The 24,594-nt window shown below is 35.5% G+C and overlaps 1 protein-coding gene across 1 annotated transcript in view; it reads right to left on the minus strand.

Moving 5' to 3' along the window:
• The window catches only part of LOC310641653 (VPS10 domain-containing receptor SorCS1-like), a gene marked incomplete at its 3' end in the record, with an annotated part of 432,565 nt that overhangs the window by 141,808 nt on the left and 266,163 nt on the right, over positions 1 to 24,594 (minus strand). Inside the window, 2 exon segments of the mRNA XM_083364890.1 lie at positions 7,679 to 7,752; positions 16,760 to 16,918. Of these exon segments, the coding sequence (XP_083221016.1) occupies positions 7,679 to 7,752; positions 16,760 to 16,918 (233 nt within the window).

Raw genomic sequence — 24,594 nt, forward strand, 5'->3', positions numbered from 1 at the left:
GACACCATGGTTTCAGACAATGGACCTCCATTCACCTCTCGTGAATTTCAGATGTTCGCTATGAAGAACTGTATTAGGCTGGTCACGTCTGCACCGTTCCACCCATCGACGAACGGGATGGCTGAAATTATGGTGCGTTCCACAAAAGAAGCTCTAAAAAAATTCGTCAAGGGGAACTGGCAGCGGCGACTCAGCCAGTTCCTAATGTCACAACACGCAACTCCATGTACAACAACGGGCAAATCACCCGCGGAACTAAGATGGGGGAGGAGACTGATAACGCGGCTCGACAGACTACATCCTGACACATACCCGGAAGAAAACGATCACCCCCACCCAAACCGCACCCTCAAACCTGGGCAAATGATATGGGCACGGTCATACACAGACAAAAACAAATGGATCCAAGGGACAGTGCTAAAACAAACAGGACCCATTTCTTATCTAATATCCACACAAACTCACGGCAATCTACGCCGCCATATTGATCAACTCAGACCAAGACAACCACCGCACAACCCAGAACCCCAACACGAGCTGCAAGCCCCCGCAGAAATACTGCCGATACCAAACCAAGAGGAAGAGGGGCAAGAAAACTTACTGCCACCTGAACCAGACATCGCCCCACTTCCAAGACGCTCCAACAGGAACAGAAGAGCCCCCACATACTTAAAGGACTACCAGTGGGCAGGTTCCAACGACCAAGGGGGAGGGAACGCTCCAGGGGAGGGGTAAGGGGTGTATTATATCTGTAAACAACATTAATATAAGTTAAACAAGTTATTCCAGTTATACGGTGAGGGAAAAAACAATCTGACAGGAGAACACGCGGGAACTTTGACAGCTGTCAATGTTCCCCGCACGGCGCAGGCGCAGCCACTGACAGCTCGCGGCTGTCAAAACACCGAGCCATGCGGAAGCAAGAACTGTCAAGAACAGACGGCGCGGATTGGTCCGGTTAGACGCGGCGCCAAAAGGAACGTTCCTGATTGGCCCTCACTGACAGCTGCCGGCTATAAAAGCCGGGCAAGTTATCCTGTTTTTGTCTTGCTCTAAATAAACCTTTAGTTAAGTAGCCTGTCGTCCCGAGTGGTCCTTTCGGCTACTTCAAGTAAGCTTAAAAACGGCATCTAAAAATAGATCGTACTTGAATGAGGAAGTAAATCCATAAGACAAAAGGGACGGAACAGATTTTTGCAAGACGTTTTCACCAAATAGAGTGCAACAACTTGGTGTCCCAATGGAGACCAAAGTGCCAAATAGAGAATATGCTCCTCCAGTCACCTCAAGAGGCAAAGATGTTACACAAACATTTCTGGCTTGTTCACAGAATTTGCCAGAGGCCTGGACTGATGCCTTGATTTATTTAAGTATAAACTTTCCTTCATTTGTGCTAGCAGCAACATCTTTTAATTACAGAAAATTCAAAACATTTTGTTGCACAGGACCTCTGATACACAGAAGCATAGTTCATCCTCCTATGCATTATGGTGGCCTCCCTATCTTAGTCTACTCAGAAAACCAGCCTTTTCAAAGACACCAGCAATGCAACATGATACCCTGAGGCAGTAATCTTGACCCAGACTTTCTTCTTAATTTCAAAACCCACTTGGCCATAAAAACGTCTCATGAAGTCCCAGTTTTATGGAGCTCCAGATAAACTGCCAGCCAGCACTCACTTGTTCTATGAATAAGCTATGAAATATATCTATTTTTTCCCCATGAACTTTTCCTCTACTGTGGCTTTTTCTTTCAACTCAACCAAATGATTTCCCCAGATGTCCTGTCATGGTGTCACTTTGATTGGCAAGTTTTACATCAGCCTCCAGCAAATGCTCATCATAATCAAAAAGCTTGAATTACTGATATGTAATTTTTGCAAACATAACCACACCATTTGATCCTTCCAGATAAGAACAAACTAAGTTCAGTCTAACAAGTGAAGTCAAGTTGCTAAAAGTAGCGTTTAAACCTCTGAGATATGCATGTTTCCACCAGATTGCAGATCAGTATGGATATATATTTATTTAACAAATCTATGTACTATATTAGTCAATCACACCTGTAATCTTAAGAAAGCTTTGAAAGTATTTTTAGAAACCCTCTCACTATGCCTCAAGGTGTAGATGCCACATAAATGAGTATTTACAAGCCATTTGATCTGACTTCATAGGAAAATAGCAACAGCTCATTCCCTTATAACAATTTCTTACATTTGTTGATATAAATAGCAGAATAATCTGCTTACATTTGTTGTCTGAACATTAGGACTAGAAAGAATAGAAGTGATGACATCAGGATTTGAGATCAGAAATCTTTTACTGAAGGGCAAGAAACTTCTTCATGAATAGCTCTATTGTGAAAATGAATTTCAAAGAAATTTAGTTTATAGAATAGTCAAACTGTGACTACAACTAATATTTTATTGGGACAGAACTTAACAGAAGAAATTGAACAATCAAATACATTGGCAGAAGAATTAAATATTCAACAAATACAGACTTTTGAAGATTATAATGGAAAAAAGGTGGAAAAGAATCTATTCAGACCAGGACAATTATATCAAGAGGAGAAAATAATGAGAAGATTTGGTGCTGTTAACAGACTCCTCAATCCTTCAAAAGTGGAGACTGGAGGGCCACTTCAATATGACATAACCACATAAGAATGCTTTGATGACCCTGAGGTAAAGAAGCGAAAAATGACATGGCAAAGGAAGAAAGCAAGAATAAGATTGAAGAAATATGGACATTCTTAAGAGGCCTGAAATAGATAATACCAAAATAGACAGGATTGTACTTGGATTACGAGAGATTGTTTTGATGAGTAGATAAAAATACTGACTAATTAAAAAAATAAAACACAGATGTATGAATATTAACATTGAAATATTGAGTTCCTTAAATGATATGGATTAAGATGTATATATGTTAAAAATGATAGAATGTAACTAATATACTTGGATTTAGTGACATGAGAGGATGTATTAAATGTTGAAACGGAAGAAATTTTGGTTAATTTTTAATATGTGGAAACTATAAATGAGAAACAAGAATATTATATTGTCCTCCTCCTCTTTCTCCTCCTTGCAATTGATATTCTAATGACTACTATTCTAATATTGTACTACTAATATTGATATGGAAATGAGATAAATAAGAAGTGTATTACATTACTAGGTATTGGAGAAAATTGTGTAAAGGGAAAGGAGGCTATTTAGCAATATGAAAATGAGAAATTTTAAACGTTTAATTTTAATATCAATGTAAAATTAAAGTTAGAAAAATATAGAATACTTTGGGTAATATAATAGGATCATAAGACTGGCTTCTCCACTGTATCTCAGAAGACCTAATCTAATCAATTACACTACTGAAGTCATATTTGCTTTTTCATGTTACCTTCAACTCATCAGTTCCTCACCCTGACCTTATTTCTGTTTTTTCCCCCATCCATTTCCTTGTCTCTCCCCATTTATTGAGTGTTCATCTACTTAATTCCCTGGCAAGAAAAATGACATTCAGGGTTTGTCATTTTTATAGCGTAGCACCATCTGGACCACAAACTGTCACCCTTCCCTAAACCCCAAAGCAAATGACTTCTTTTCTTGCTTATGCTATCTAGCCTTATGGTGATTTTCCCTTTATTCCAAAGACTGAATCTCATCATGGGCATTTCTGGATAATCTGTTTATGAAGAATTGTCTCAGGCTGAAAATGTTAATTTAAAAGATGATCTGAGTTTCAAATGGCACATAGTCATCAGAAGAACAGCTCTGCTTAGTACATCAGAGATATTAGGGTTATGTTCTAAAGAAGAATGGGTTAATTTAGAATAAAGTTTGTCTTGAAAGGACAAATAGATCTAAACTTTTTTCAGTTTGCAAAAAGCTTTGGTTTAGCAAAAACTGACTGCAAAGGAGATAACATAGTAAAAAGCAATATAAAACATAGTTTACAAAACACAGTAGAACACTTTGGGGAGAGGAGTGAAGGGTACTACTGATTTCAGTAACAAACAAATTTGCTGCTTGCAAATCAGGGTGATCTTTGCCATGAGAATGCCAATGGGTAACAGGGTAGAAGGACCAGGGGGATGAAGAAAGACCCCATTATGTTCTTTGCCTTTTATATTTATGAACAATATAAACCTTTATATTCAGTTCTCCTCTATTTTGTCCAAGAACAAAATTCTTTTGTAGAAGACTGATCAAGACTTTCATTAGATAGATGTCTCAATTTTTGGCTTTTTTCTTAGTGTATTTTGGAAAGTTATAATTGAGTTATAATCATTACTGTAGCCATTAAAACAAGAGGTCCTGGTGAAAATAAAATAAAGTCCTAGTTCTTTTTTCGCATGATAGCTTAGGCCCGGGGTATTTGCAGGACCATCTGCTGCCAGGAACGACTTCCCATCGCCCGGTGCGCTCACACAGGGAGGGCCTCCTCAGGGTGCCGTCAGCTAAACAATGTCGGCTGGCAACCCCCAGGGGGAGGGCCTTTTCTGTGGGAGCGCCTGCCCTGTGGAATCAGCTTCCCCTTGAGCTCCGGATGGCCCCAGATCTCTGGTCCTTTTGTCGTGACCTCAAAACATTTCTTTTCCATCAGGCTGACCTAGATTGACGATAGTTTTTTTTTAAAAAAATGTTTTTAATATTTTATCACTGGGGCTTGTTAGTTTAATCTTTTTTTAAAGATTTGTATTATTGTGTTTTATTGTTGTTAGCTGCCCTGAGTCCTTCGGGAGATAGGGCAGCATATATAATATAATAAATAAATAAATGATGTGGTAAGTTATTTGCAGAAAGAAGATGAGTAGAGTACGATATTGGAAGGGAATGAGACACGGGATCATGAAACAGCAGCAGATGTTGGTTGAAATATACCCTGAAAATACCTTATCATAGTATATAGCTGGTTCCTTCAAGCTGGTAAGCAGAACAGGAAAATTATTGACAGTTATGAACTCTGATTTGGAGAAAACCTCTGTGAATATTGTGGACAGCTAAGTAAATAAACCAATGGATAATCACACTGGGTTCTCACTAGAGCACACACGACCAGGATCAAATTACCGTACTTCAGATACATTATGTGAGGTCCTGATGTTGAAAAGGGTACAAGGAAAAGGAAAAGGAAAGAAAAAGAAAGAAAACAAAAAAGGAGCAGCAGCAAGGTGAATGTAATTGGTTATCAAGAGCATTGTGGCACAGTGGTTAGAATGCAGTACTGCAAGCTACTTTTGCTGACTGCCTGCTGCCAGCAGTTCAGCAGTTTGATTCTCACTGGTTCAAAGTTGATTCAGCCTTCCATCCTTCTGGGGTGTATAAAATGAGGACCTAGATTGTCAGGTGCAATATGCTGACTCTGTAAATCGTTTAGAGATGGCTGTAAAAAGCACTGTGAAGTGGTATATAAGTTTAAGCACTATTGCTATTGCTATCATGGCAAAAGTTGAACCTTTGGAAGATCTGAAAAATCAGGTTAGAGACAGATCATCATGAAGAAAAGCTATTTATGTGATGTCTATAAGAGTTGATACCAACTTAATGGAACATAATCAAGTTAGGAATGTAATATAATTGATATACTACAAATACTCCAGAATAGTTATTAATAAATGACCCATAGAAAAAAAAATAACCAACTAATTATAAAAAAGTGAAAAGTAAATTGAATATATACAGACAAACTCATGCATTAGACTTTCTGTAATGATATTTAAATGGATCAGTTATTTAATGATATTTAACTAATGGATCAGTTATTTTTTTAGCCTTCCTAAGAGCAGCTTAAATGGTTTTAACTGTGTTAACTTAATATAAGATTTTGTATGCCCCCATACTCTGCTGGCATGGATAGCTTTAATAAATTCAATTAAATAATATAATTAATAGTATGTGACTATGGTCTATATGGCCATTTAAAAAGCTACCTGCTGTGAAATGGGATTTGTAATAAACCAATTGTCAAGACCGATTTGTTCAAAAATGCTATATCTTGCCTAAATCTTAAATTTAACTGTTTCTGATATCTTCTTTTTCTACCTGATGACTCCATATAATATTATGAAAAATCCAGTAGAAATGCTCTCACATAGAAACACCACTAATGCAAATTTTAATGGACAACACAGTTTACATACTATGAATCCAAACCAAGTAGTTAGTAATCCCTCTGAAGTAGAAAAGTATCAAGACACTCTACAAGGACTAAGATGCAATATCATTCAAATTCTGTACATTTGGAACAATATGAAAATTTGTATAAAGAACCCACAGTGGAATCAAATGTAGAGACTCCAAAATGTATATTCTTTTTCACATTTTTGTTAACTGAAACTATTTTTATAACCCAAGATAGTGAAGAGTTCTAAACAAATATCAAAATTCCATAAAATCGGGAACACAGAAGGAATGAACAACAGAAATACTGCATGCAACAATTTCTGAAAATTATAGAACTCTCTTGGAAACTCATTAAAGGTGGTGGTTTTGTCTATATATCTAAAGTATATGTGATTACACCTTTCTCCCAAACTGTATATTTCATCATAGGGTATATTTTTCTAGATATTTTTGGAAAGAATTGTGAGAATCCTGTTCTAGAAATGAATAGAAGGAAATCTTATATTCTTTCTTTTTTGCCAATTTTGTATTCACTCTCTTCTTCCAAACTTGTGTTTTCTTTGATCCTATTTCTACAAATACGGCTACGTATACAGGAACCAAAGCTCTGATTTTCCAGTATGTAGAGTACTTCCAAAAAGTACCCTTTTTAAAAAAAACATTAAAAAATCTCTTTATTGTTCTTAAATAGTAAACTCTAGTCACAGTTTTTTTTCAGTGTGGAACTAAACTCATTTCCTTTGAAATTTTACTTTGGGGACTCCTGCCCTCCTTCCTGAACAAATGATTTTTTGAAACAAGCTATGATCTTCATTATGAGATTTATAACACTTCTTACACTTATAGGATGGGTAAACAGTTACATTATTTTGGGATATGAGATTGAATTAACTAACAATATTTTTTGAGAAAAAAATGTTTTAGATTGTGTCAACATATACTATACTTTTTTCAACATACAAGAGATACTAGTTCCAATGTCAGCAGAATGGAAGATACACCTTCCCTAAAATAGCACTATATTTCCAATCTATTGTAATTCAATAATTATAAGCCAGCATGAAAAGATGTCTTTGTAAAGCAGAATAATTCTGATACATGGTGAATACTAGTCTCCTACGGCTATCAATCATTAATAACTACTATGGGTCAGTGGAATCATTTCACATTAAGAAAGAAAAGATTCAGACACCATACTTATTTTGTTATTTAATTTATTGAGTTGCTAAGGTAGTCGCTATCTCTCAGTCTAACCTACTGGGTGATAAAATAAATGAAAAAAATATACTATCCTTACCCCATTCATTCCTTTTTACTCAAAGAAACACGTTGCTAAGTTTAATAAGACTGGCTTAAAATTAGAACATGCATGCTGTTATAGGATTGTAACTTAAAAAAAATAGATCCACTGGTACATATAAAACAGCTAAAACATGCCACAAGATATCTGGGGTGGGGTCTATTATAAAGACTCAAATTCAATAAATTAATTATACTGTTCATTGTTAGAAAAAAAAACTGTGACAGGTGAAATACTATTTTTTTACTTACCAGTAGAATCTATTTGGGGTTATGGATTCTTGTAGAAGCAGCCATCTTCTTCCAAATTCAACTGAACTGTACAGCTAAGAAGAAACATTAAAAGAAATACAGTATCTTAAACTTGTGCCAAACTTCCATCCTGTTTTAATTCTCTTAAAGCTTTGATATGATATGAATGATTACTCAGATTGTTTTTAAATTTCAGTCTCTTTTTTCAAACCTACCAAGAAGGTTTACAAAAATATTCTCTGAAGAAGCACTCTTGATAATCCAAAAATGTGTTCTATAAAATGTTTATTTGTAATGATCTCCTCCCACTTTAGCTGTCTAATGTGAAAATGTGTGCAGCAACAATTCTGCCGAAATCAGAAAAGATTTGCTCTAACATGAGTTGATTATTGTTACAGGTTTGTTTTAGAATGGGTCAAATACTCAAACAATGCATTTATTAAATCTGATATAGATTTAACAGTGGAACATTAGAACACATTTTTTCTATCTGCAATTTCTCCCATTTTACCCTGGAATCAAAAGTGTGCCCTAAATTCACCAAAACTTTATTTCTCTTTTTCTAAATCGCTTTCACATCTTTTAGAAAGTGATGGAAGATGCTAGTAGGGTTATTATTTCCTCATTCTATTTCTCCTGCTTCCTCAATATCCATGTTTTGTAGTAACTGTTCCCTGATAGAATTTTTCTTTGGAATTTAACTGCAAGCTGAGAAACATTGGGAACGAAACATACAAAGAAAAGAAGAATACAAATAGTCCTTGCCTTACAACGGTTCATTTAGTGACCATTCAAAGTTACAACCAAACTGAAGAAAATGACATATGACCATTTCTCACACTTAGGACCCATGATTTACACTCGTATGCTTGACAACTAACTCACATTTATGATGGTTGCAGTGTCCTGGAATCATATGATCCCCTTTTGTGACCTTCTGACAAGCAAAGTTAAAGGGGAAACAAGATTCATTTAACAACCATGTTACTAATTTAAGAACTGCAGTGATTCACTTAACAAATGCGGTGAGAAAAGTCACAAAATGCACAAAACTCACTTTAAAAAATTCTCAGTTAGCAACATAAATGTTGGGCTCAACTGTGGTCATAAGTTAAGGACTACCTGTACTCATAGAACTGCATCTCCCATGCATCTCCCATAATAAATTTAGAATTTATTTTATTTTTTGCTTTAAGGGAAAATCATTTTAGCTATTAACTGAGAACAACTGGAGAGAATGCAGAATAATGTCAGTCTTGGTTTAGCCCTTAACCAACAATATCTTTCTCCAATTTTTATCTTTTATTACTTTAGCAAGTATACCTGTATCATATAGCTGTTCCTATAATATTATCAAGATTACTTTAATCATGATAACAGAATCCTACAGCTGATATCACTATGGCTGATGTCATTTCCTGCTGATTTCTCAGTTGTGACAGCTGGTGATGTCAGTACAAGTGCTTTACTTTTGAAAAAAATAATAACCAGCTGGAAAATGAAAGCAATGAAAGGTAGGGATAACTCTCACTGAGTAAAATCCAGAATAGTGAACTTCATTATCCGCCATTCATTGGGGAATGTCGTTGCTGAATTGACAAAAAATACTCTTGTTTAAAGAGTCAGTTCTACTGTGGGGAGTGACTCAGTTAACAATGAGCTGTCAATCATGCTAAGTATATAACTTAATGCAGAAGAAGTCTCAGTTTCCTTTTGTTTAGAACATGAATGCAAGAGACTATGGACAACAGGAATAAAAATAATTGACAGTACTGTCCCAGTGTAAAGACTTCAAAGTTTCAATAATAATACAGTATTCCACAAAACTGGAAATTTAGACCTTAATCTGTATCAGATACAAACAATAGAATAATTGGCCAGAAAGAATTGCTTTAAAGTTTTCAGCAGCTTCATCAGAAGGTTTTGAAGAGCATATATAACAAAATGTATTTTATCTTTATAGTTGGGCCAAGTTGACAGTGAGATCCTGTAATGAGATTTCAATTGTCCTGATTTTTCATTTTCTGGGAGAAAGCAGACAAGTCTGCTGCAATTAAGCAGGGAGAAAGGAAGAAAAGATTTATTGATCACCACTAAAAATAACTCTGTAGAAACACAATGAACTTAAAGTGGTAGAATGTATTTATTTATTAATCAAATTTATCTCTATCACTTATGTTGTAACCTAGTTGGACAATGAAACATCTGTATGCAAACAAAGAGGTTCAGAGAGCATCAAGAACTCCATAGTTCACTCCTGAACTACATATAGTCACTCATATAGGAACTGTTTTATTTTAAATTGGAGCCGTACAATGGGGAGAATAAAAAGGAGTTAAAGTAATGAAAGTAGAGCTGATAAAGAACTGTAACTAAAGATGACAGATTCTAAAATAAATATCAAACAACAAGAAGCAAACAACAGAATGATCTACTCCAAGGTGGGTTTATGGAGGTTAAAAATACTCATTGGTTGCCTAGTCATATCAATGTGAGAAAAACCCATTATATCACTGGAAACAAATGTGTCCTAATATTTGAGACTGCAAAGTTAGAAAGTCCGCAGAATTGCCAATTTGTCTTCAAAACCATCCAAATGAATTGGAGGCACTGGATTTGATCTGATATCTCAAATCATTTTGGAAATGTGATTCAAATGTTTAATTTGAACTGAATCATTCCTTAGAATATTTGTCTTATCCCAGAATCCCAACACGTCCAACCAGATTCTATGGCAAACCCCTAGTTTGTTTCCCACTTTTAGGCTTCATGCTTCCAGTTTTGAGAAAGACACAGTGCACATTAGACAACCACAGCACAAATGATGGATGTTTTTTCTGGATTTACATATGATCATGGGTAAACGCCCTATTCAAATGGTACTCCAACCTTTTAATAAAAAACAAAAGCACCAAATAACGAAATGGCTATGAAACAGAATTGTGTGTCAGGTTAAATCAAAGCACTCAAGCTTCACAAATTTGACCTTAACTAAGACATCAAATAAATGAAAAAGCTTTTCAGTGGGGAGTTTTTGTCAAATATTTGCTGGGGAATCATGTTGTGGCTAGGCAGAAAATTGGTAGACTGGAAGTAACCTAGCCATGTTTTAATCCTTCAAAAATGGTACATTGGTCATTTTTCTTCCAGTTGTTTACACTGCTAAATGAAAGTGACAAGGTGCTGTTTTTTCTATTCTTAACAACTGACAAAACCAGATAAGCCATAAAAAATTGTCTTTATTTTCCTAGGATCAGGATGGTAATTCTTCATTGTTTGATTAAATTGCAGAATATGCATACTAGCAACAAAAACTATTTCACTATGGATGGGCAAGTTTCTTTTCATTTCCTTCAAATATAGAAAATAAATGCTATACAGAGCAGAGACTGAATTAACAGCTCAACATCTTGTCTTTCATGGAATTATCTATTTTTTCCCATTTTCTTTTCTCCCAGTTTAATGGACATATGTGTGACAACTATTTATCTGTGCACAGGTATTCAGATAATCTGTATTTAGTTATTCTAAACTGCATTTGTACCAGAATATTACATACCACTATGATTTCATGTTTGTTATTCTAGAGATGTACAGAGTATGGGCATGAAATAGTTTGAGCTATGAAAATCATCAATCAAAGGTTGATGACATTTCCACTATTATATTACTTTGAACTGAGATACTGAAATGAATGAGATTTTTATGAGATCTTGCACTTATTGCCAAAGATCCATGCAGGAGAATTATTCATTGGTTGTCACCAATTTAAAGATAGTGAAAAGGAGCGGAAGGAGAGAACAATTTGAAAAAGAATAGGTGAAAAAATGTCACATGGAAGTACAGAATTATTATGTTGAGATTTTGTGTACCAATGTAGCACTCTAAATTGACTTAGAAATATGGAAAATTTCATTGGTATATTTCTTATGATATAAGAACCTTCTAATTTTGAAGAATCTTAAATTTAGATGGAAACCACTTGGATGCTCTTTGAAAAATGTAAAAAATAAGATTAGGAAAAAGGAGTTTAAAAGTGAAAAAGTACACAATTATATTACTGAACACAGATAGACATGCAGACATGATCTTTCTTTGGGCAGAGAACATGGCTAAGAGAAGAAAAATCCCATATACTAGTTGTACTAGTTAGATCATCTAGTATTATTGCCTCTTCTTTTGTGTTCAGTTAGGCCAGTCCTTCCAATACTTCAATAAGTTAAAAATTAATTAATGCAGAAAATCAAAGCCAAAGATAGGAAAATCCAAGCATTTCAAAGAAACCAAGCAATCAGTCAAACTGCACAAAAGCCATTAATGTCTCAAAGGTGCTTTTTCAAGAGACAACTGGACCTTCTTTGTTTTTGTTTCAAGATATTTCAGTCTCATCCAGAACTGTAGAAGCTTCTTGGATCAGAAGTGAAATGTTTTCAAGCAAAACAAAGAAAATCCAGTTGCCTCTTGATAAAGCACATTTGGGACAACCATGAGCTGGATGATTGAAAAACTTTATAGACAAAACCCATTAATATGATTCACTGGCTGCCTAGGTACTTATATATTTATTCATTCTTAATATGGACCACTAATAATGAGCAGGTTTTCCAATATGTCTCTAAAACAAAGAAAATATTGTTTAAAATATATTGAAATTAACATCCAGCCATTTGTTTTTCTTTCCTGTGACGCCATTTTAATTTTTCAAACAAACAAACGAAAACAAATAACCATCACACCATCATTAATGTGTTTAGGTATTCAATGTCTTCTCAAACGATTCCCTTTCCTTATACAAGTATTCTATGAAATGCCATGTATTTAATATTCACAAATTGAAAAGATGTTAGCTAGCCTGATAATTTCTTCAAAATCTTTAATATATACATTAGGATATTTGAAGAAAATTTAGTATCAGACAACATACCAGGGATAGGCAATTATGTTCAGTAGAGACCACTGTTTTCCCCACATTATTTAAGATTTCCAAGGGCCAAAGGGAACATATCCAGTGACAGTAAATGGCATTAGTCAAGCAATCTTACACCCAGTTAAGTAATATATAAAAAGGTATGCCCTCTGTTTCTAATATTGTTTCATTTTCATTTTCCAGTGCTATCAAGGTAGTACACAATTGTAAAGTAGGATATAAAATATGAAATAAACTTATGAAAATGTAACAATAAAATGATACCAGCACTATTAAAAATACCAGATACAGATCTACCCATATCCATACATGTGCACATCATAAAGGCAGTGGTGGGATTCAAATATGTAAACAACCAGTTCTCTGTGTGGATGTCACTTTCGGAAGTCCATTCTGGGCCTGGACAACAAAAAATTAGCTACCGGTTCTACCAAACTGGTGCGAACTGGCTGAATCCCACCACTGCATAAAGGCAAAATTAAACGTCATGTGCTGACGTTCTTTTAAAAGCAGAAAAAGTGGTCATGAGACTGTGCCCCAAAGTTCTAGCCATAGAACTTCTGATTTTTCCTTTTAAGTAGCCCCACTTAAAGCATATTGCAATAATCTAATTGTGATAAAACCAAAATCTAGATCAGACATTTGATTATTCAGGAAAAAAAATTAAAAAATGGTACCTGTGCAAATATTTGTTTTTAGATATACCTTTGAGTTACAGTTGAGTATTGAGGAGCACAAATAACCTGAAAGTCTGATCTTTAAAATGGAGCTCAACATCTTCCCAATTTTCAATTTCTATTAACTATACCTGACTTTCTGTTGATGAATAGCATCTTTATATTCTGTTACACCCCGCACCCTTTACATTCTCTTACATTCCCCCCTTCATTCAATCTTAGTAGATCAAGAGAAGGATATAGATTCTTGAGATAAAATCCAGAGTGAGTTTTTCTTTCTTCAGGATAAAAACAAATGTAAAGCTTACTTTCTTTCCTCCATTCCTTCCTTTCTAAAATGTAGAAGATGGACACTAAAAAGCCCAAAGATTTATTTTATGCATAAAACAATCTAGTTCTTTGCAGGCTAGTCATACTCTAGTACTTCTGAAATGGACATTTGACCATGTGATAATTATATTTCAGATTATCATACTTGGATATATTAAGCTATAAAGATACTTCTTCACAAAGAAATCAGTATTGTGGTGGTTTCTTTAACAATTACAACAACGGAAAGAGAGCTCAAACACTCATATGTGGTATCATTTGTGTTTTTAAAAAAATCATGTATTTCATTTGTCCATCCTGACTTATATTTCTTCATATAAAATCCTTTGAAAAATATAGTAGATTGACTTCAATTGGTCAGCAGATATGGTGGGGATTTAGTCCATACTGTTTATTTTTAATCTGGCTATACAGTAATTTATATTTCTTCGCCTTTACCTGTCTATAATGAAATTTAGGCACAATGCAAGGGTACCATTTTCTCTTTAAAGTCAGGTGAAATAGAACAAGCAAACTGAGTAACTTCAGATGCTACTTTGGCAGGTTTGTAGCCATCTCTTGTTTATAGTAAGACATTAATTTTGAACCTGGCATCTCATTATCAGCTGAGATCTAATAATGTTCTTCTAGAATTTGTCTAATCATTTTAATAAATTACGAGCATATGTACTTATCACCGCCAGATGGATATATTTTGTATCTTTCTAGACCCATATTGACTCTCATAACAGGGCAAATTGTACAAGGTTATGAAGTAGAGGAACTGTTGTTGTTTTTTTCCATGCAAGCATAAATTGAAGTAGCAAGGGGCCAATTCTATGGTTATTATCCACAGAATTTGGGCAGACTGCCACATGGAAGTCTATTTGATAGAACAATTGAAAAACACTTCCATGGGATATCTGTGGAACATGGCTTTATGAAAGCTAATGGATAAATTCCCGATGGTGTTTCTCAGTGACATTAATGGTGGATTTTCGTTTCCATGTTTTCAGTTTTTATACTGTTCAGCCCAACAGACTGGACCACTCACAGAGTAAAAAAAAACAACATAAAAACAAGGACATACAATAATTGAAGCCTGAACAAATTACAAAATAACCGCAAAATAATTATAAGGTAATTACAAGATAATTACAAGATGGTAATCCAGACAATTACCATCTAAAGATATAAACCATCACAAATAGGAGAATCTCAACCCAAAGCTGGAGAGGAAAGCCAGGTTTTCAAGGTCTTCCAGAATGCCATCAGATGGGAGCCATATGGATCTCAGGGAAGACCTCATTCCACAATCTTGTAAAATACAAGACTGATTTTTGTAACTGTCATATACAGAAATATATGTTTTCTTTGTTATTAGTAAACAAAATTCAAAATTAATATGTCCACTTTGATGTTTTTATTTTTCCTTTGGGAATTTTGCCCCCCCCTTCATTTAATCTTTCTTTTCACCTTTGAACTCTGCCATAGTTATAAAATATATGAGCCATTTGCTGAAAAACGTATGAGAAGAAACTGAGTATTTCTTTCATTTCTTGTCCTAGCAAAATTGTTCATAAACCTTGTTTTGGGGAGAAAAGGGTAGAAATAAATTTGATAGTTCGAGACAGCCAATTTGAAAAGTGCCTGCTAAATGACAAACCTCAGAAAATAAATGACACATATATATATATTTCTTAAAGTAAAGCCAATTTGTTCATGCTTGGGATATTTTGCCCTGCTATATGACAGAAAGCTAAAATCGTTTTTTTAGGGATAGTTTAAGAATGTGGTGTTTGAAAATTCTAATAGAATTGACTTGATTTAAATCTTTTAGAGTAAACTAATTCAGTTAATCACCAAGATTTGTACCTCTGTATGTTTAAATATTTTTTGGATGATGCTGATGATCTTTTCCAGTTCTATATTCTTCAAATATGTTGACTCAAATATTATAATACATCAGCCTACATGATTTTATTAAATGATCTGAAGACCTGGGGAATGAAATGCTTATATTACCTACAAAAGCAGGTGCATTATTTCCCATTTTTCCAGAAAAAGAAGCCAGATGCAAAACTGTTCCCTAGCCAACCTGTTGCTAAAGGAAATAGGATCTAAGAATAATTATAGCTTGGGATAACCATCGCCTGGTAAAAGCTAATATCAGTGCTGCTAACTAATTACCACTAAAGCTTTCTAATTCACCTACTTACTGGCCTGTTCACTGGTCCATTTGCCTGTTGTTTGTCATTCATCCACCTGTTATATCTAAGATATAGACACACAGTGCAGCTATCTCACTTCCAAAGCAACTCAGGCCAGGGATTGGCAACCTCTGGCCACTTAAAGATTGAATTCAACAGTTTCTGGGACCAAAAATTAGAGTGACGATGAAAAGGATCATCTTTTTGCTCTTATCTTATTTTTCTGGGAATATTTTTGGAGTTTTTATTTCATAAATCATTATACTTTTTGTCTTTATTTTGCAAAGCGCTTGAAATTATGATTGGGTGTATTTCCCTTCCCAAAATCAAAAGAAACCCTGCTCTCAAATAATGGTTAAAGAGACATGCACACAACCCCAAAAAGGGAATAGGAAGGTATACAGGAGTATTGCTTGCTATGTCAGTGCTGCAGGTTTGCCTACTTCTGTGTTAAAAGATAGGCATTTAACATGATATACCTTCTAGACAGTAGTGCAGCACCTATCCTGCAAAAAAGTTTTGCACAAATCTCTACAGCATGAACCAACTTTCATGTTTATTCTAGGGCTTCTTAAATTAATGAGGAATTGACCAGGTAAGACTCTCTGGAATGATGAGTGTCCCTGATTTCCAGAGCTTTATGCCTATTCCAATTAGAATGTAACACAAGAGGAAAATAATTAAATACATGAATGGATACTAACCATATTCATTTAATTAGATGTAGAAATTAAAGAAATTAAATCAGGTTTGCTTCTTTTTTCCTGTCCACCTTCTACTTTTTAGAACTACAGATCTAATGTACTCTTCCACATATACGTTGACCGTTTGGTTATTTTAGAGAGCAGTTGGAAGGTGTTAATGACACTTCTGAATCTCCTGTATTTCCTGATATGCTGGCTATTAACTGACCCTTTGTTTTGCTTAATAAAAGGCAGAGAATAAAAGCAATACGAACCTTCTGATCCTGACTGTAGGCCAAAATCCAGTCCTCCTGCTTGGGATGAAAAAGCATACTATGAATGTAGAAGTTCAACCGATATTTTTGATAGGTGGCTCCTTCATCAGAACTGATCAGCAGGCTGCTCTCAATCTCAGGATCCGTAAGCAACATAATCTGCACAGATAAAAACAGAAGGGAACTGGAATTTGAAACAAGAAAAAAGTAAAATAAACATTCTGAAATGTCTAGAAAATCAGTGTTGAGAAAGATTATTTAAGTGAGCTCCATAGTTGTACGTAGCCATCCAAACGTAGACAAAGCAAAGATGGTCTTCTAAGTGGAAAGGATAGAAGAACAGCATCCTACTTAACTAATCCAAGTATTCCTGTAATACAATCTATACAAAGGCATAGATCCTTTTTTTTACTGTGTTTCATACTATATTTTTCAAATGTACATTATGAGTTATACTGAAGTGCCCCATTTTTTTTGTTGAAAGCTGTGGACACATGGATTTCCATGACAGAATAAAACAAAAGCCCACAGTCTGTAGGGAAAAGAATTCAGACCCGGGTCGATAGAGATGCTCTGAACCAGCCAGGCAGCCTTGTCTCTCTAAAAAAGCGATGAGCAACTGCCCACTGAACTTTTATTCCCCTCCTTTTTTCTGAATACCAAATACAACATTACATAAACCCCATCAATCTCAAAAAATAGGATACATAGTGATAATTGGATACGTAGTGAGAACTTCTCAGGTGCCTATGAGATCATTACAAAAACAAGATACTAAAAGATATATGTGAAAGCTCTATCATAGCGTTTCCCAAACCTCCCACATGCCATCCTGTGCGAACCAGGAGAGTGTGCTCATCACTGTAATTCACGTAGAGGCCGATAAGAAACATTTGGGAAAGCTGAAGGTTGGGAGGCCAAAAGCTGGACGTTCCCACAACAGTCATTAATAGAGAGATGGTAAACAGAGGCAGCAACTGAGGACAAGAAAGGCCAAAGAGGCAAAAAAAAAGTGAGAAACTCTCTCTTCCTCTGGCATTGCCTTTGACCATTATCACATTAGAGGCAAGACAAAAGAAGGAAGAGCAGAGAATGTCAATCAAATCACAGCACATTCTCCAAAATTCACAGAAAGGATAAGAGCCTGAAGGTATCCTCAAAAAGTGGAAAGCCTTTTCTAGCAATTCTGAAAAGTTTCCAGTGATATCCATGATATCAAGGCAAGTCCTACATACATTATCAGTGATTACTTCTGATTTAACTTAAAGATACCATTTAAATTAAATTGTATCACATTCTACGTATATTGGTCCCTGTGCTAACATTCTTTCCATAGGAACCTTCCTTTCCAGTGGTGGGATTCACATCCCTGAACAACTGGTTCTCTGTGTGGATGGAGGACTGAGCCTCCGAGGCCTAGAACAGACTTCCAGAAGTGGCATCCCCACACTTCTGATGAGCTGTTCTAGGCCTGGGAGGCCACCTCCAGGTCTAGAACGGACTTCTGGAAGCTCTGTGCATTCAGCCGGTTCTCCGAACTCAACAAAATTTAGCTACCAGTTTCGAACCAGCTGAGTCCCATCACTGTTCCTTCCACACCGTAAGATAAAGAAAAAAAATCACACTACCTCTAAGAAGTTATAAAGATTTGAACTTCTTCCTTAAAGAAATAATTCAGAATCTGTCATAGTTATCCCAGGCTGTAAGTATTATACTCAGAACTCTTGAAATACAGGGATCCACATAAAAGCTTTTATTTCCAGTGTAGTAATCAGACATTACATTTTCTTATCACTCTATAGCCATTTATCATTTTTATCCTTCTCTCTTGAGGTTTCATACTAAATCAGGTTAGGTTTCAACGTTAGACATCATAGTCTCTGGATTCTGACTTTTATGTCCAGTAGATGCCAATGCTTGTATTATTATTTCCTCTGTTATTTCAGCACAACTCATTACTTTATACCATATCCCAGAATCTGGATAAATGAATACTAACACTGGGTTCTTTATTATAGCAATATGGAAGACATGGAATATTAGCCAATGAAAAAAGAAAAAAATTCTCAATGACAAGGAATCACTGATTGAAATGAACAACAGATTATATTTTTAATGGTAAAAACTGTTATGGCACCAAGACCAAGTGACAGCCACTCCCAGGCTCTTCTGTTCTACACTCAGATAGTAGTATTTTAGTTTTTGATCATAGGCAATTACTACAAGAAGAATGCTTGACTATAAGAAAGTTGAATATATTGAAAGGTTTTCTTAAAAAGAAAAAAGGGGGGAGGGACTATTTTGCCAAAAGAACAAAAAAAAAACCTAACTACAATCTACAGTCAGCTTCATAAAAGGCACACGGCCATTGGCATTACACTAAGTAGATATATTTCAGCATAACATGGCATATCAACAGTGCCAGGATTCTATCCCTTCCCACCCAATCACAGATGGTTAGCTTCATTATTCCAAACAGTATTAAAATGTGTAATAGGTGTCCCTTAATTTCATTTAATATTGCGATTAGCATATTAATTTGATTTATTCTCTGTGCACTGGGCATACACATATATGGACGTGCATGCATTGCAGACATTTATTAAATGGAATGAATTTTCTGGATTTGATGCTCTGTTGGATAGAAATAATATAGCAGAAAGAAATGCATAATATTGTAAGTAGCAACTAGTTGGAACTGAAACTCTTTGCAGCAATTGTGACTTGAATTCAAATGTGCTTATATTTAGAAAAGTTCCAATGAAATGCAACATAGACTTTAGTATGATTATTCTAAATAAGCACAAATTTGAGAAACAGAGCTTAGAAGTTTCCTGAGTTGAATTGAGGCATGTTATTACAGTTATAAAATAGATCAGAAACTTACGGCATTTTTATGATTAACATTATTATGGTATATGTTTTCACTGATTCCTAATAACTTCACAGATACATAAAATGGGCACTTTTTTAAAGGGAAGGAGATAAATGTGGACAATGAGAATAAAGGGGAACAAAAGGCAAACTAACTGGATAAAGATTACTAATTTGATCCCGATACAGTCGTATTTAGACTGGGTAATTCTCCAGCAACAAGGGCTGCAAAACAGCTCCAGTAACATACAACACTTTATTAGGATGCAGAAATGTTTGCAGGAGATTTTTTCCCCAGTTCTGTGGTTGTTATTCCCTGGATCACACGTAATCAGAATTTACACACCCCTCATTTCTGGTTCTTTCTATTTTCACGATTCATTTGATCGTAACATGCAATTACCACCTATCTATGGATTCCTGCTTTCACACAACACACAACTTAAATTGTGCGAATCTATTTATTTCTGATCATATAACTACATTTCCACCCTTCCATTTACAGTATAATTAAAACTGCACCTTTATCTGCCTGCATGTATGCACCCATCAATGTCATTCAATGGCATTAGATCACTTTCATTCAAATCTATTACATCCTTGCTCTCTCGCTTAGTTTTACAGCCATTCTGTCAGAACCCTCTCCCCAGAAACCAAGAAAGAAATGAGAAGTTACTTCTAAATATTTAGTTGGGCAAAACTTTTGGTTTGTTTTGCTGCTTCTTCCCTTCTGCAAATCCAAATTACATTCCACCATACATACAACATGCCTATTTCATTCATTCATTTCACCAATGGATTCTCTTGCCTTACTGTTCATTCTTATTATATTCCAAGTCACAAGCTTCCATGTATCAGATATTGATAGTGTATGAATACAGACAGATAGCCAGAAACAAGGACACCATGAACCCTAGTCACTCTCAGCAAGGACCTTGTGCCAGTCCCTCTCTCTCTTTAAGCCCTATGAAGGAGGCAACAGCAAAACTTCTGAAATATTTCCAAGAAAACTGCAGGGATTTGTGCAGGCAGTCACCAGGAGTTGACAAGGACAAGGAGGAGAAAGAAAACAAAAAAGAAGAGGAGGAGAGGGGAGGGGAAGAAGTAAGATACTGTATTCTGCCCCTCAAACTTTTTTCTTTATGTTTTCACATAATGCAGTTTAATAATATAAAGAAGCTGTCAACCAGGTTGCCAGCCTTAGCTGCACCTATATGAGATATCACATTACCTAGTAACAGGAAGAACGCTTACTTCAACTCAGTCAATTTTAACATATTTTGGTCACTATGCTATAAGCACATCCACAGCCTAGCTTATAGTATCTGTGGAAGCTATGGTATTTGTTGCAAGCTAGAATTTCTAATATAGAGATTACACGGCAGAGCAGCATGCTTTTTCTTGCATCTAAATAGGACATACTGTATGTGCAGTGCACTGACACACGATCAATGTATTTTAATAGTCCTATAATAAATTCTATGGAGCTAAATCTTGGCTACTTGTGTTACTAACTTTCTATAATAAACTGACATTCCATGGGCATGCAGATCATATAAATGAGCAGAAACAAAGGCATGGAAAATATTTTATTATAATATTGAAACTTATTGACTATCTTTCTATAATTTATAATCACATTGCCTGCATCAGTGCCAATGCAGCAATTTTGGTATACACACTGACACAGCAATTGGTACAAATATTTCCCAAAGATAGTTTATAGCAACACATAATTAGCTGGATTTGTTATGCCGATATACAGTTCCTGAACTAAAAATATGATTGAGGGGAGGATTATGTCCTCTATAGACTTCTGCCAATTGTGACAATCCTGTATCTATTAACTTGTAAGTAGCAGCCAGAATACCTACTACTAATACCTATTGAGAAACTTAAATATAAGAGATAATGAAATATCCTTCTTTTTCAACACATGATGGCAGTCACTTATGGCTAGTCTCATACCATTGTTCAAGGAGACTCTTTTTAAAAATGACAGAAAATCAACTGACTTAATTCAAGTGTATTTTTTATTCTGCCTTTTGTAAGACCTATCACATTCTGAAATTATGATTGTTTCTGTTTAATATAGCACTGCCAGTCAGAAGGCAGCATATGCAAGCAATGAGGAACTATGGTGTTACACAGTGCTTTTTTTGTAAAAGAAAAAGGTGCTGGAACTCAAAGGTGCTCCGTTCTGAGCGTTCTATGAGAAAAAAGCCCTGGTGTTACACATAACAGCCTTTGATTTTTCCTATACTTCAAGGCCAGAAAAAAAATCTGCATATTTCTCCCCATTATTAATGGCACTTAAAAAAAACTGCCTTGCCTCAGCCCCAGCTTGCTTTCTCAGCCCATTCCCGGGAGAAGTGGCTTATTGAACTGGAGGCAAATCAGAAAACAAGCTTTAAATGTTGCCCCCACAAATATTTCTTTACTTCTAGGATGGCACCGGAATAGAAGCTGTTTGGTCGACAAACGGTGACAATGTGAATGAAAGTTGCTTGCATACACACTGCATTGGGAATGATTTGTCAACTGAACAAGCTGTAATATACAAACTACATTAATGCGCATCTGCACGTAGTACATTTATTCATCAACACATAAACATATTTACAGCCTCATAAACGGTGGCAGTTAAGCCATCCTTATCCTGAATCCTAGATCACCCTCACCAGTGCAGCAAGATATGTACTGGTTTCATGGATGAAGAATCTATCTTGTGGTTTATAGGTTGGCATTCTGGAATTGGAAGTTTCTGAGGCTCCTCCATTTGCAACTCTCAAAAATCAGTTGTATTTGGAACAGGAAACACAAGAAAATGTCATTTTAACCCTTGAATAAGAAGAACACCAATTTCAAAACAGAATAACACCAATTCTCCTCTGAAACAACTGGGAAATATAAGAATTTCTATTTTCCATCCACTTTGTGATATCATCTGCGATTTGAGGTCCCCTTAAAGTAATATTTAATTGCCTATTGTCTAATAATCCATAAGTAGATTTAAAGCACGGCTGTAGTGAGATGATAAACCATGGGATAGATTATAAATCCATAATTTGGAGGAGAAATGGATCTTATTAAGAACAAGGGCATTTAAGATGAATAGTGTAAAAGAACATCATATAATGAGCCATATAAGTCTATGAACAAGTCTCCCTGTGGAGGTGGGTATGCGATTCAGTGTTTATGAGGCTTAATAAAAATAAATGGAGTAGAAATTCCTGCAGCTATGGATCTCCCTGTCTGTATAAATCCCTCCCTGGGTTAAATCCTAGTCAGCAGCTGCTTTGCCATCAGTTCACCCATCCTCACAATGTTCTACAGATAATGAACTCTGAATCACCCTAGGCAAATGTCTTGTTAATAACCTTGGCACTGACCATGCATACCTAAGCCAAGCCTGGCCATTTTACATTCTTTTTACAATGAAGTTAGCAGTCTACCTAGACCACCTGCTGCAAAGTAGGCTATGTACAGAGGGGGCTGGAGACTTCTTCACTTGGCTAGTAACTAGAAGAAAATGACAACAAAGTATGAAGGTAAAGAAAGGAAGAATGTGCCTGTAGGATCTTGTAGTACTGTATATAGTAATGTTTAGTATACATAATGTTGAGTCAGAGTTCAATCAGATCTGTTTTATTTTTGACTACAATTCCAGTAATGCTACAGTTGTGTAAGGCCAAAACAAGTGACACTGGAGCAACAAGTTTTAATTCAGCAATATCTGGGCTCTTCCAGATAGTCGTGAAGTATATCTGCTAGCATCACTGACTATTGGCCATGTAACTGTAGCAGCTGGAAGTGAGTTGTAGTTTATAAATATCTGGAAAGGTTTCCTACACCCAAGGAGAAGTTTTAGATTCTTCTCTATGAGTAGTTAAGAAGATAACAAAAATTAATGTGTCATCGCACAACGTATCGGGACAGTTTTGCCATTGCCGGCAATGGGGTAGGCGTGGCGTCTGGATGATTCATCTGGCTTGCGGGTCAGCAGTTTGACACCCCTGATTTATACATTAAGTATTACATATATTGAAATTAAACAAAAAGCACCAAATATCTAATACACTTATTTTATACTCAACTGTCAGAAGAAATAATAGAACCAAGCAGACTTCCATTTGACAAGTTTGTAAGCATATGCTTTTATGTACATTTACCTAGTGGTAGTATTTATTGGACTTAGCTAAATACCAAATTTGTAGTGGAATAGACATTAAGGAGGACTTCTGTGGGTCTCAGACCAAAATAAGGAGCAGTTCCTTAAAATTATAAGAACTAAATATAAACATTTTCTTACATCTGTGAGTAACTTAGTGTTTCAGAAACCACAAAAAGAAAAAAACCTGTAAAAAGAAAAAAAAGTGTTCTTTAATTTGGGCAAGGGGAGAAAAATAAAGGGTTAACAGATAAACACGATTTACCAAGTCTTGTGTAATGGTTAGCTTAAGTCCAGCGTTATGAACTGTTTTAGTTCTATATAAAAAGGTTATTTTTAGAGCATTGACAGAGTAAGTGGCAGAGAAATTGCCTCACATTTTGGCAAATTTATTTCTGTAAATGTTACCAAACAACAAATGTTTGTGGTTTTGCATATGCATGTATGAAAGCTAATATAAATTTCCTGAATTTATTTCTCTAAAACAGGAGTGTCAAACACGCAACATCACATGACGTGTCGCGACGTATTGTAACTTTTTTCCATTGTCAGCAATGGGGTAGGCGTGATTTTGGAATGATGCATCTGCCCCACGGGCCAACAGTTTGACACCCCCCCACTCTAAAATATATATGTATATATCCAGGCTTTCTTCAATAGAAAACAAATGGTGTGCTTACAGATATCATTGATCCTGACAGGGTTCAAGGTTGACTCAGCCTTCAATCCTTCTGAGGTCACTAAAATGAGGACCCAGAGTGTTGGGGGCAATATGCTGATACTGTAAAGT

The sequence above is a fragment of the Vipera ursinii genome (assembly GCF_947247035.1).
Source record: "Vipera ursinii genome assembly, chromosome: 5".
Taxonomy (NCBI): Eukaryota; Metazoa; Chordata; class Lepidosauria; order Squamata; family Viperidae; genus Vipera; species Vipera ursinii.